At 31.9% G+C, this 15245-nt stretch overlaps 1 protein-coding gene across 1 annotated transcript in view; it reads right to left on the reverse strand.

The window, feature by feature from the left end:
• Window positions 1–15245, reverse strand: part of LOC140440393 (probable peptidoglycan muropeptide transporter SLC46) — a 37979-nt gene that overhangs the window by 16703 nt on the left and 6031 nt on the right. Inside the window, exons 2-4 of the mRNA XM_072530870.1 lie at window positions 8842–9099; window positions 8280–8454; window positions 1972–2149 (exon numbers count right to left, since the gene is read on the reverse strand). Coding sequence (XP_072386971.1) covers window positions 1972–2149; window positions 8280–8454; window positions 8842–9099 — 611 coding nt within the window. The remainder of the gene's footprint in view (window positions 1–1971; window positions 2150–8279; window positions 8455–8841; window positions 9100–15245) is intronic.

Raw genomic sequence — 15245 nt, forward strand, 5'->3', positions numbered from 1 at the left:
TTGTAGATAAAATTTGGAGACACGAAACTGGCGAGTGGCATACCAGTTACTGTTAGACCTTCATTGTAGTCGGGTTTATTTATGTACAATGTCTAAAAATAACAAGAGGTACCTTTCTTTACACGAACTTGAGCATCTGTCTGAAAATGTTAGCGAAATAAGTGATTGTGAATTTGATGATTCAGATGCCGATCCATTAAACACTTATATTTCCGATAACAGTGTATACTCTTCAGTTTGTGAACCACAAAAAAAAACGGCAGGAATTGGAAACACTTAGGTAAGTTTATAGTTACGTATAAATTTCAAATGTATCTAATTTTGAAATATTTTAGGATGATAATGTTACAAGTCAACCTAGAATTCAAGATGAACAGTTGAATTTGCAAATAAGCTAAAGTAAATCTGAAATTGAAGATCTAAATAATATAGATATGGTAAATCCTCATATGGGGAATTTACAGGCAAATGTTATATGGAACAATGTTAAAGGAAATTTGAATACATTCGACGTTATATATGAAAATACTTCTGTTGGTACAGTTGTAGAAAGGAGGGAAAATAATACACCTTTAACATTTTATAGACTGGAAAAAAATTCATATCTCATGAACTGGAATGATACTAACAAAGGAAAAGGCGGCTACGCATCACGCTATGACGCTATCACGCAAAAATTTATGGCGAAAAGCAAAAAAGGCCAAAGGAACAATCACTAGCATCCCTAGTGGTCACGGAATTAATGCAACCTTTTCTACACTCAGGAAGAACTTTGGTTAAGGACAATTTTTACACTAGTGTCAGTTTGGCTCACGAACTAAATGATAACAATACTCTTCTAATTGGAACACTTCATAAAAATAGGAAATACAATCCTAAGTCGGTATTTGGACAAAGCTAAATAAAGAAGATATGATGGCGCTACAGAGCAACACAAAAGTTATTGTAGGAAAATGGATCGACAAAAGAGAGCTAACATTTTTGACTAGAAAATCTTGTCCATAAATGGTCGACGTTCACACAAAATCAGGAATAAAAAGAAAACCGTCTATAATAGTAGAATATAATTCTGTTAAATCTTACATTGACGTCTCTAATCAAAAAGCTTCCTACATTAATCCCATCAAACTTTCTATAAAATGGTATCGAAAATTGAGAATAGAGTAATTGACAAATACAGCCGTAGTGAATGCTTTAATTTTGTACAACAAAGTGTTGAACAAAAAAATGGATGTAACACAATTTCACGAAGAATTAGTGACTGCTATTTGCAAAGACAATAATGTTACAAAACCTCAACAAACACACCATAGGCTGAAAGAATATGACAAAAGAGGACGATGTTTTATATTTTATGTTACAGCACACTGAAAAAATCCTTTGGTCGTGCACATGCAACACACATGCAACAGTGCAACACTAGGTGTACTGGTACTGAATGTAGAGAAAAAACTTTATTTGTAACATCTGTTTTTTCAAAACACATAATGTATAATTGCAATGATTTGTTTAGATGTTTGCTTATGTTTTTCTTAATAAAGTTTTATAAATAATGTGTATCAATTTCAATACATATAGGCTAAGGGTAATGATATTATGAAACATCGTCTAAGTGAACTTCGTATATCAAAAATAAACACACCTTAAAAAGCTTTTTTTAATAAAAAAAAATGTCATTATATAAAGCACATACATATAGAGCATTTTATTAAAAAACATGAAAAAAAAGTGGCCAGGCTGTGACAACTTATGCGGGTAAATAAGGCCCAGGAGTTAAAGTGTCAATGTATTGTCCCTTAGTTAAATTCTTCTTCTAGTGTATCGACAGATACTAGTACATATTCCTATCTTAATGGATTTATTATATCGTATTATGAAAGAAAGTATTGATTTATGGAGAACAAATTATTTTTTTGTAAAAAACATATTAACTAAAACAGTTAACAGAGCAAAGTTACAAAAAATTCTTACCTTTTTTTCAATTTTGAGAGATTCGGGTACCAAAAATATGATATACAAAAGACTGACACACATCATTGAAGTTGAAATTATGTAGATAGTTACGTAACTAGTAGCATAGAACAGATAAGAGGAACAAAGACTGCCAATTATAGATGATAAAGCCATTCCTGCTTCAAAAAATCCCATTCTGTAACATATAAAAAAATATTTAGTTATTCCTTCCTTCGCTTCCAGATTTAAACAATTTATATAACTATATCCCGCAGAATCCACAAAATCAACAATATAAACATATTCTCGGCGCAACAGCTCTAACATCCTATGGTATACAGTCAGATCACAAATTGGTGAGAGACAAATTTTCTAATAAAAATACACATTAAGTGGGTAAATAATAAGTCTACACATTAAGTGGGCAATAAATTATTAGAATAAAAGTTTAAGATAAACCATATTATAACAAAATAAAAATATATAAGTGAGATATAGGGAAAAATCTTCTTCTTCTTTAAGTTCCATCTTCTACTGAAGGTTGGAAATCATCATGGCTATGCGAACCCTGTTGACTGCCGCTCTAAATAATTCTGCACTACTGCATTCAAAATATTTCCTTAAGATCTTAAGCCACGATATTCCTCGTCTTCCCACATTTCGCATTCCTCGAATTTGTCCTTGCATAATAAGCTGCAATAGTAGCTTTGCCCTCTCATAACATAGCTTAAGTACTTAAGTTTTCTTCTTTTGATAGTCAATATTATTTCAGCTGCTGTTAAACGTAATACATAAGAGAATATACGAAAGGCTAGAGGAGGATATTAGCGAGACGCAGTTCGGGTTCCAAAATGGAATGGGTACTCGAGAAGGACTATTTGCCATCAACATATTGATTCAGCGATGTCGGGATGTAAAAGTTGATCTACACTTGTGCTTTGTTTATTACGAAAAAGCTTTCGATAGAGTAAGACATGAAAAACTAATATTAATACTTATGAATAAGCGCATTGACAGTAAAATTATAAATATAGTGCAAACATTATATTGGAACCAAAGTGCCGTAGTTCAAATTGATGGGCAACACTCACAAGATATGAAGATCTGTAGAGGAGTTAGACAGGGATGTGTTTTATCGCCACTTTTTTTAACTTATATTCTGAAGAAATTTTCCAAAACACGCTTAATAATATCAAAGCGGGAGTTACCGTTAACGGAAAATTAATTAACAACTTGCCATATGCAGATCACACTGTGGTCATAGCAACGAGTATAGAGAAGAACTACAACATATTATCGAAAGTTTAAATATGAATAGTGCTGAGATGGGAATTACTATAAACACTAAAAAAATCAATCAATGGTAACGTTATAGAACAAATAGAAAAATATCAGTACTTGGGAACTTTTATCAATGAAACCAATGATCATACTGCAGTTTAGGCGTTATATAACAACCATATCAAGGCTAAAATTTGGACATGCTTGTTTTCCTGCTCATTTTGCAAGAATTTATGTGATCGAGAGTGAAAACTGTGTGGAATGTGGAGTAGAAGGTGACCGAGATCATGTAACTTTTGGTTGTGCCAAATATAATTTGGAATCCACCTTATTATACAATAATATAGTTCATGTTATCGGTAAATCTCCGTTTAACGTTTTTTCTGCCCTAGCGACTCAAAATAGATTAATTTACGATTGCATAATCGATTTTTTGACCAAATGTAATATTTTTCTTTAGTTCAAAAAAAATTGTTTTTACTTTTGACCTTTGTTTTCTCTCCTTTATATGTTTAATCCTATTTACCGTGGCTTAGTTTTCCTATGTATGCTATATATTATAATGTCCTGATGGGCCCCTGGACGTAAAGCGAGTGACCTATGTTAATTGTGTGTGTTTATGGATATATATGTGTATGTATATATATTTTTTCTCTTCCTTTCATTAATTGTTGTACTGATTTCCCAACTTTTAATTTATCTATTTTAGTCTATTCGATTGCAAATAATTCAAAAACTTTTGACTGCTCCTAATGAAATTAAAAGATCGTGGCTGTATGGCAAACTGCCTAAGCCATATAAAAAAATCATATAGCAGAAATAAACAGGCGAATAGAGATTGCTAGATCAGCATTTATACGAATGAAGCCACTCCTAACGTGCAAAAATCTAAATTTGGAGATCAGACTACGTACCATTCTCTGTTATATATTTTCAATATTATTATATTGAGCTAAGACTTGGACATTAAAAAAATGCAATTTAAAAAAAATCGAGGCTTTCAAACTCTGATTATACCGCAGAGTATTAAAAATATCATGGACTGATAGAATTACAAATAAAGAAGTACTGGAGAGGGTTGGTAAAGAAACAGAACTAATCAGCACTATATAAACCAGAAAACTGGAATACCTAGGCCACGTGATAAGGGGACCAAAATATGCAATTTTGAGACTCATCATACAGGGAAAGATTCAAGAAAGAAGATATGTTGGCCGAAGGCAGAACTCAGGGTTGAAGAATCTACGTGATTGGTATCAATGCAGATCGATTGATTTGTTTAGAGCAGCAAGTTCATAAATAAAAATAGCCATTATAATTGCCAACCTCCGTAGGGAGACGGCACTCTAAGAAGAAGATTATTTCAGCTTCATTTTCTATTCTTCTAGTAACTTCTGCGTTTGATATTCTTTGAGTTCGTGATATTCGTAGGATTCTTCTGTAACACCAAAATTCAAAGGCAGCCAACATATTTAGATGCACTTGTTTTAATGACCATGCTTCCAAGCCATAAAGAATAGCAGTGAATACGCAACACCGAAGCATTCTTAGGCGTAGTCCTAACCTTATATCCCGACAACAAAGAAACTTTTTAAGTTTAACGAATGAAGCACTGCTATTTTAATATGTATCTTATTTTCTTTGGTTTGATCTACATTTGATGTTATCCATGTTCCTAAATATTTGTAGGTATCCACACTACGATAACAGTATCCTCAATAATCAACTGGATGTTTGCATTTGCTGATTTAGTCATGATCATGCATTTAATTTTTTTTTTATTTTGTTTATTCTTAGTCCGTATTCATGACAGCATTAAAAGCATAAAAACAGCATAAAAGCGCAAGTTATTCAAAACTTCTCCATTGATAGATATACCTTCTATTGAATCTGAGAGCGCTTCTTTAAATACCGCTTCATTGTAGACATTGAAGAATAGTGGTGACAGCAGACAACCCTGGCGAACTACACTCTGTATTCTCGGGTATTCTGGTTAGATATCAGATATAATATAGATTTAATTATCATATAATTATCATATGCAACATAATACAAGGCGTAAAAGACATTATACGAATTAGGAAAATTAACTTGGTCGCAGCAAAAATATCGAAGCAGCCAAACCAGATATTTGGCATACGAAAAAAAAAAACGAGAAAAACAATTCTACTGATAGTAGTATATACTGACAATATAAAGATACAGAAACCCAAATTAATTCTAAAATAAGAAATATAAAAAGAAATTAAAACAAATAGTAAAAAATATTATAAACATTAGAAGAAAAAAGTGAAAGTGATGATTAAATCAGCATAGAAGTCACAAAGAAGAAATCAAAGATAGCATATATAAATAAACAACAAGCAAACTCTAGGTCATGATGGAATACCACACGAAGTCTTACTAGCAAAAACAATAGTTGAAAGCAAAGAGGCAATTTTTCAAGTAGCTATAATTAGTCATAATTGTTTATCCCCTTGAGTTTTTTGCTTGGCTTCATCGCTAAATTAGTCTTAAAATTATTTCTTTACCTGAGTGCGTTGCTTTTCTGTTATTTTCTCATTGTTAAATTTCTCGTTAAATTTTCAGGGTTTTTGCTCTTTAATTTTTGATTTTTACCGTTTCAGTTTTTGCAACCCCAGATTAAAAAAAGGGGCTTCTAGCTGCAAGGAAGCCGAGATAATGTAAATTTTTTCTACGTGTTTCAATTTTAAATTCCGATCTCAAAAAAAACGGCTGAAACAGTTATCCCCTCCACTTTCCTATGTCGATCTTTCGAAAGTACCTCCGTTTCGAAGTGCTGTAAGTTTCAAAAAATTCGATGATTTTTATAACTATATGTTTAAATATAAAGTTTAGATTTTCATTTAAAATTTGTGAAAATTTTACTTCTTAATGTTTATAAACAATGGAGATATGTTTTTTTAAATAATAGTCCTTAACTTCGTTGTTATTGGTCATAGGTTTTTTTTAAATGTGAGTTTTTTTACCAGCTATCCAATGGTTGTACGTACAAGTCTGTAGCTTGAAAAATATAAAAGTTATTACAATTGATTATAAGTAAAAAAATTACCCCTTTTTCAAACGTTTATTTTGTAAATAATTTCGACGAAAACGCAATATGCATTTAACTTCTGAGATAGTTTAAGTCTTAAAAAATCCTATGAAATTTGCTAAATATATCTAAATTCATTAATAGAGCAAGTTCAATAGTTTAAATATTTAGCCTCAGGAATAAATAAATTAAATAACTTTTAAACTATTTGACCGATCGGGGGTAAATTTTACACAAATTTAAGGTGCGGTAATTCTTAGATGTTCAAATGTATTAATAACATTTTCTTTTTGTTAATAAAAAAATTAATAATATTTATAAATTATTGCAAAAAAACTGCTTTTTTGCACATATCTCCGTAAATTATTTATCAATTTTAATTTAAAAAACGGGAAAATAAAGATATTCTTAATATAAAAAAATGATATAAATATTGTTTATGTAATATAAGGGAAAAACTTGTAGACAAAAATTAAAATTTTGACCATAAATTATTGTTTAATAATTAATATTTATTAATAATAATAATAAAAAAAAACCCAAGGTAAAAATACGAGTACTTTTTCCTCTATTCGTCATCTACGAGGATAGATTGATATTAAACTAGCCTGTGATAGATGGCGCTACTTGATACCGAATTGGTTTCGGTGTTGACATTTGCCATTCATGACATCACGTCTGTCAAAATTTTAAGTTTTAAAAACAATTTGTTTGGTTTTTACAGCCGTCAAAAGCAATCAAATTTTGTGTTTTCGGAGAAATGGAAAAAGTCGAGTATCGTTCAGTGATTAAGTTCCTCCACAAAAAGGGTAAAACGAATGTGCAAATCAAAGCCGACCTAGATGAAGTTTATGGTGAGGTTGCACCTTCGTTAGCAATAGTAAAATTTTGGTAAGCTAAATTTGTTTGTCGTCGCACGAGTGTTTTTGATGATGAGCGTCTCGGGAGGCCAAATGAAGTCACCATGCCGGAAATAATCAACAAAGTCCATGACATGATTATGGCAGATCATCGAATTAACCTCCGCGAGTTAATAGAGGTCCTAAACATTTCCTACGAATGCGTACACAACATCATTCCCCATCATTTTGACATGAAAAAGCTATCCGCGCGATGGGTGCCGCAGTTGCTAACAATCGATCGAATGCAAAAACGTGTGATCACTTCGGAGACGCTTTTGGCGATGATACGGCACGATCCGAAGGATTTTTTTCGCCGATTTATCACCGTTGATGAAACCTGGGTGCATTATTACACACCGGAAACCAAATAACAATCGAAACAGTGGCGCAAACGCGGTGAAGAGCCGCCGAAAACAGCAAAGAGTGCACATTCGGACGGCAAAGTAATGGCGATTGTTTTCTGGGATACGAAGGGCATCATCCACATAGACTACTTGGAAAAAGGAAAAACAATCAATAGTGAGTACTACGCAGCATTATTGGATCGATTTAATGCCGAATTGCATCGAAAATGCCCCGGTTTGGAACGCAAAAAAGTGCTCTTTCACCAAGACAATGCACCGGTTCGCCGATCGGTCGTCGCCATGGCAAAATTACACGAATTGGGCTATGAATTGGTTGAACACCCACCGTATTCCCCAGATCTTACCGCCAACGATTTTTTCCTGTTTCCAAACCTAAAAAAATGGCTCGGATGACGCAGTTTTGCAACAAATGATGAAGTCGTCGCTGAAACTTCGGCCTATTTTGAAGAGCTCGAGCAAAAGTACTATTCGGATGGGATAAAAAAATTGGAACATCGTCTTACTAAGTGTATCGAGCTAAAAAGGGACTATGTTGAGAAATAAATCGATTTAATTCCAACAAACTTGTTTTTTCTATCAAAGGTTAGTTTTATATCAATTCACCCTCGCAGTAACGTCCACCTATATCTTAAAAGCTTCAGATATCTGCGAAAAAATTTTCGGCCTTTTTTTAACCAGACTGGGCTATATATGATATATTTCTAGTAAAAAAACAATATTTACCTAATAACCCTCTTCTTTGGTGTCGTTGTATCTGCCATATAAAGTGTAATAATGACAAATGTTGTACTAAAACCTCCAACTAAAACTCCGGGCAGTGAAGTAAAAATAAAATACCAAGGTGAAAGATCGTCATAGTACGCAACGAAAGTATTTAGAAGAGTATGTATTGTTGTTCCTAAAAGTGATATCATAAGGTATTTATAATTAAAAAGCAGAGAACTAAGGATTTTCTTTCGTAACACTCTTTGATACAGGTATCTAACAACTGCTTGTGATAAATTTGGTGATAACAATATGTAATAGAGAAAATATACAAATATTGAACGTCATCTTTTGGTTATAAATAATATATAAACAATGTAAGATGACTATTTGGTTTTAAATACTAAAGGTGAAGACCGGTAAATTATATGTAAAAGTGACACAATTGTACTAAAAAAGCATAGGCATCCTTTAAACTAAGGGCTTGCAAAGTTATTTTTGTCAAAAAAAAGGCATTTAGCTAGGTAATACACCATAATTTCTAAAATACTGTGTAAAATATAATAGAATAAAAAATTACCTGCAATACCCATCACCAGAAATGGCTTTCGCCCAAGTCTATCTGATAATGTTCCAATAAAGAGGCTGAGAAAAATTGGCAAAATTGACTCTGAGATCCGCATAACAGTTTCGATATTATTAACTGTCGGTTGAACTAACGGCTCCAGCCACTCAGTAAGATTATTCCGTTCATTTCCTAGTTGTTCACAGTCTGATTTATCATACTGTAATATCACGTAACAGGTTCTGTATATAAAAAGATTGGATGAAATTTGACCTAAAAATAAAAAGAAAGATTTAATGGAGATTAAGTTTTGTAAAGTAAACAACTAAGTGCAAAATTAAATAACAACTAATATTAGGAGAAGTATCTTATAGTGTATAGTTTCAATGTTTTTTTTTTAAATTTCAACCACTGTGAATTTGTAAAGAGAAGCAGAAAAACGGACGTAATTCGTGGAGCTAAACTTAAGAGAGGCATGTTGGAGAGGCATCAAGAGATAAAAAATTAGTGCACCTAGCTTTTCTCGATCTGAAAAAGTCTTCCACCGTATACCCCATGAAGGCATGTCTTATCTGGAATGCCTTTAGATCAAGCGATATTCCTGAAGCCTAGGTGTCCTGGGTAAAACTTTTTTACATCAACGTCATAACCTCTATCCGAATATGTCCGCCTTTCTCTATCACTGTTAATATCCTTTAAGCATTAGTTTGAGGAATTTTAGTATTGGCTCTGCCATGACAAGCAATGAAGTTCAACCAATGACACACTAACTTACATTAACGAAATATGGCTAAAATGATGCGAAATGATTGGAGTATTGTGCGATCGTCGAATGGCCGATCTACCTAATGCATAAATATACTAAATTGTTGTCCGCCCAGTGTCCATATATGAATCATAATGTGGGTCATCTACAGCAAAACAAGAATAGGCTACGCATGTCATAGAAATTAGGATACTGTAATGGATGTTAGGCGTATCCCATCTTGATCACGTCAAGAATTGAGCTTTTAGAAAAATAATGTGTTACCTGGGACCTCAGATACGCTGGCTCAATAGACCTAACACAGACATAAGGACCTTCAATGCCATTTTAGATGATGCCCTGGTTTGAACCAGGTAGAGAGAACTGATCAAAGCAGCGGAATCTGTAATAATGCTGGACTAACGCTAGGAAGGTAATAATGATAGGGGTATGGGGATTATAATAAATTTTCTTATGTAGTCCTTATCTGTAGTAGCGTAAGTTTTTAATAATTATTGCTGTATAATTTGTCTATAATTCTTGTTATTACCAGAAACATAAAAAATAGCATTGTAAATCCATGATGACCTTTCTCTGCTGCGTAGATGGTAACTAAATTTAAATCAGGTTTTATTAGTCTTTTTCTGTCATAAGAAGCTCTATTAGGTATAACAATCTATTTTCTAGCTTCTAATATGGTAATAATTAACCACGAAGAAGTAAACAACAAAACAGCCTTAGGCATATGAAAATCATGGAATTGGATACCATTACTGGCTATCCTTCCAGAAATGAAGAAGTACTTGTTGAAACAAGGCCTCGACCCAAGATAGGATCTAGAACAGCTAATAAATTCTATTTAAAGATACAAACATAGTTAGTGTACCTATACACAAAAGATCTTTCAGGTCGCAGTAGCAGAAACACTATACGATGTTAAACTATTTGTATCTACAATCTACTAATTTCAAGATTTCCGTACATGCAGATGTTTTTACATAGTGGTAAATGTATATCAGGGTTGTCTATAAAATTTAACCTATTATATTAGACGCTGACGATCCGGAAATCATAAAGTCATAATTTGTAAAGCGTCCTAAAAAATGTAAAAACTAGAAAAGCTTTGTGATATGCTATAGTGGGAGAAAAATAGAAACAAAGCAGTAGCAGTAATTGGAATATTAATCTACTGAAAATATAAAGATCAAATAGAAATATAATGTCCATAATTGTTATGAAAAATATAATATTTTATAATTGTTATGTTATTGTATATATATATATATAAAATATATTTGAGTTTTCCAAAACTATATTTTTAAAAAATATTTATTTAACACAAAATACTAACAATAGGTTTTACTACGATAAAAGCAGAATCTAGACTAACTAACAATATGATTTTTTATACAGAAAGAAATATAATATTAAAAGTATAACATTCGGAACGTATGTTGTCTTAATCAGCGTTCTTCAGTTCACTGGACTTGGGTCATTACCTCATTAAAGCTTAGTTCGTAATTTATGGGTCGATAACTCCTCCTCTCCTAGAACGAAGCCTGTTGTGGATGTTCGATTGTTGGCCCTTCTTCTTCCTTCTTTGTAGAATTGTTTTTCTTTGTTTTCGCTATTTTCTTTTTAAATAGAACAATAATTGTTATAATTATTCCAATGTACAATAGTGTTGTCCAAATACTTGGAACGTGATACACAGGCGTAGTTTGTAATATGGGTCTTAATTCATGATTTGGAATATCTTTGAGTTTTAATGAATTTAACGTTATTTCCATTGGTGCTATTTTAAGAATGTCGAGATTTAATTGTGGTACGTTTATCATCATTGGTTGTCCTGATGTGACATCTTGAAAGGTTAACTCTTTATTCTGGAATATAATTTTACATGGTGTGTTCTCTATGAGATAAATTCCGTTTAGGATTTTTATTTGCGTCTCTTCTGCACATTTAATGAGTATTTTTTCTTCTTTAGGAAAGACAGCTAAATATTGGTTAATTTCTGGGATAATTTCAATATGGTTTAATGGAATTTTCGCTTTTAAGTATTGGCAGTGTGTGGAGATGCCATGAAATAGAATTTCATCTTCACATGAGTGCTCGTGGTTGATTTGGAGATAACCAGGACATTGAAAGATCTTACCATAAGTACAAATGTCATTTAGAGGAATTGTTATTTTTTCGTTTTTTAATAAATATCTTGAGTTTGGTAACATGATAACAAATTCTGACTTACTTTTAGTTGGGATTGGTAATAATTTATAAAGGTCGAAATTAGATTCATAATTAATAGGAATTGAAAGAAAATATTGTATTTGGTTCTTTTCTAATTTACATGTTATTTGTAAAATAGCTTCGAAATCTAAAATGTTTTCATATTTTACTTCAAAGGGTAGTTGCGTTTTATAATGTGATGAAATTTTTTGGAGTTCGTTATATAATTCACTGGACTTAATAATGCTAGGATGTAATGTTTTTAGTTTACAAAATGTAATAGAATTTTGGACATTTTCCATTGTATTGAGTATTAGGTTGTATGTTATTATAATTTCGTTAAACATGTCTTTTAAATAGTTGACGTTTTCAAGATTTGTTTGGAAGTCTACTATATTTTTTATTGCCAAAATTTTTGATTTTAAATTAATTTCATTTTCTTGTATGTTTTGAATTGTTTCATTAAAATTATTGATAATTTCGTGACTTAGCGAATACTGGTTATTGATTTGGCTTTGCAAGTTTGCTTCATTCGTCTTTAAGTGTTCTAGTATTGAGTTAATTTTTTCGCCATCTTCGGCATCTAAATTTCCTGTTACAGCTTTAATAATTGAACCGAACCCATTGATTATACCTCTTTTATTTCTTTGCAATTTTGTATGTATGTTTAGATTTTCAAATTGTTCCTCAATGTTATTTTTGACGTACTGTGCTAGATTAACATAATTTTTTGTTTCGTTATTAAAAAATTTACAATTAGAAAGATTATTTTTCAGGTGATCATATTGTATATTTAAGCTATCATATTCTTCTAAAAGCGGATTTAAATTGTAGTAATGGACAAATGTGTGGCTAGATTTTTGAAGTTTTGCAGGTCCCAATTTGATTGGTAGTATGCCTAGATTATGGGTAACATCTTTTATTTGGATTGCTGCGCATCCGATTGCGAGGAACCTGAAAATTTGTAAGGTTTTCTTTTAGGTCGTTTGACGTTAGAAAAGTGGATATTTTCGGCAGTATTTTTATGTCGAGTAACTATTTTCGCGGTTTTTCTTTTTTTATTAATTTTGCTTATTTGTTCAGCATTGTATTTATTTTTTGTTTTACCTTGGAATTGTCTGTTACGCACAAATATTTTAGTGGGGATCGTTTCAGGCAATTCTTCTCGTTTTTCGTTAGCTTTTGAGATTACTTTTTCTTTTACGTTTTGTAAAGATTTATTAATATTAGAATAAAGTATTTTCATCTTTTCTTTATGGCTTGAAATATAATTATTTAAAACTTGTTGCTCGATATTGATATCAAAAGGAGAATTATTATCTATATGTCCCGTAATCAGCTCGTATGGTTTCATTTTTGTTACTGAATGGATGCTATTATTATAGGCTAGTAAGGCATAATTTATTTTATGTTCAATATGGTCATTTTTATATTCTTTTTGATTATTTAGTAGTCTAACGTGTTCAATGATCGTAGAATGAAATCTCTCGGCAATTCCATTAGACTCTGGATGTTGAGAGCTTATAAAATGTACTTTTACCTTGTGTAACTCTAACAGTTCTTTGACAACTGAATTTTTTAATTCGGTTCCATTATCAGATATTATTTGTTCTGGTATGCAGTGATGAGTAAAATATCGGATTAATGCATTCGCTACTTCAATGCCTTGAGCTGAATTTATTTTGTATAGTTGACCATATTTAGAAAAAGAATCTATTATAGTTAAAAATTTTGTATTTTCCAACGTAATCGAATCTAGGTGTACAATTTGGAAGGGTTTAGTTGCAGTAGGTGTTATATTGAACATGGGTTTGACAGGTTTCCTGTCGTACTTTGTTAATTGGCAAATTTCACAATCGTTTATGAAGGTTTGGATAGATGCTCTTTGATTCGGCCAATAATATAAGGCCTTTATTCTACTTTCTGTTTCATCTAATCCTCTGTGGTTTTGTTTTCCTTCGTGATAATTTTTTATTATTTCCTCAATTTCATTTGGTGGGATATCAATTAGCTTCTTGGTGCATTTAATAAGAGATAATTGCGAAGATTTGAAATATTTTTGTATGACGTTACTAAATATTTCATATATAGGATCTTCGAAGTACAAATGATATTTAACTTTAGGTGCTATATATTCTTTTACAAATTTAACTATGTCGCGTTCAGTGTTATTTTTTGAGAATTGTACAAGAATTCTTTGTTTTTTATCATAAAGTTTTATAATAGATGGTGCTGCTGGTTCGTAATTAACTTGAGAAATGATAATTTGATTCATTCCAGTGTTTACCGAGCTTTCTGATATAGGTATACCTGTAATCGGATTTTCTATGTTTGTATGGATTGTAACACCGTCGCTATCATGGGAATCTTCATCATTGGCATCTTGATCATTTATTATTTCATCGGGTTCAACAATCAAAGACTCTGAATCCACATTATTTGGGGTTCCTAATAATGTTTCATCAAAATTTTCTATATAGTCGAAGAAATTTGGAGGTGTTTCGGGTTCTATGTCTTGAGTTTCATTTGCATTTAATCGTATTCTTGATAGACAATCACTATTTGTGTTTAGAGCACCTTTTTTATAAACAATCTCATAATCATACTCTTCGAGTTTTAGTCTCCAGCGAACTAATTTTGAGCTAGGATCTTTTAACGAAAATAGCCATTGAAGAGGCTTGTGATCTATCACGAGAGTCACACGACGACCAAAAATGTATGGACGGAAATATTTAACAGCCCAAACTATAGCGAGGAGTTCCTTTTCGATCGTAGAGTAGTTTATTTCTGAGTCATTCAATGTTCTACTCGCATAAGCAATTGGTAGATCAGAACCTATTTTTCCTTGACTTAAAACTGCACCTATTGCAAAGTTACTCGCATCTGTTGTCAGATTAAATGGTTTCGTAAAGTCAGGGTACTGTAAAATAGGTTCATTTGTAAGAAGATCTTTACAAATATTAAAGCATTCAACATAATCTGCGTCTTTAATATTTATTTCGTTATTCTTCTTCAGTCGCATTGTTAAGGGTTTTGTAATTTTTGAAAAATCTTTAATAAATTTCCGATAATATCCCAATAGTCCTAGGAATCCTTTTAATTGTTTCGTTGTAGCAGGTATTGGGAAGTGTTTTATAGCCTTTATTTTTTCTGGGTTTGGCTTTACTCCGTCTGGAGTGACAATATGACCTAAGTAGGCCACTTCTTTTTTTAAAAATTCAGATTTGTCCAACTGTATCTTAAAGTTGGATTCACGTAGTCTCTGAAATACTTCTCTTAAATTTATGAGATGTTCTTGGAGGCTAGTACTGAATATTATAATATCATCTAGGTAGACAAGGCATTTTTCGTTTTGTATGCCTCTCAATATGTTATCCATTACCCTCTGGAATGTAGCTGGGGCATTTCTAAGGCCAAATGGCATCCTTAAAAATTCATAATGCCCGTT

Source organism: Diabrotica undecimpunctata, chromosome 1 (genome assembly GCF_040954645.1).
Source record: "Diabrotica undecimpunctata isolate CICGRU chromosome 1, icDiaUnde3, whole genome shotgun sequence".
NCBI lineage: Eukaryota > Metazoa > Arthropoda > Insecta > Coleoptera > Chrysomelidae > Diabrotica > Diabrotica undecimpunctata.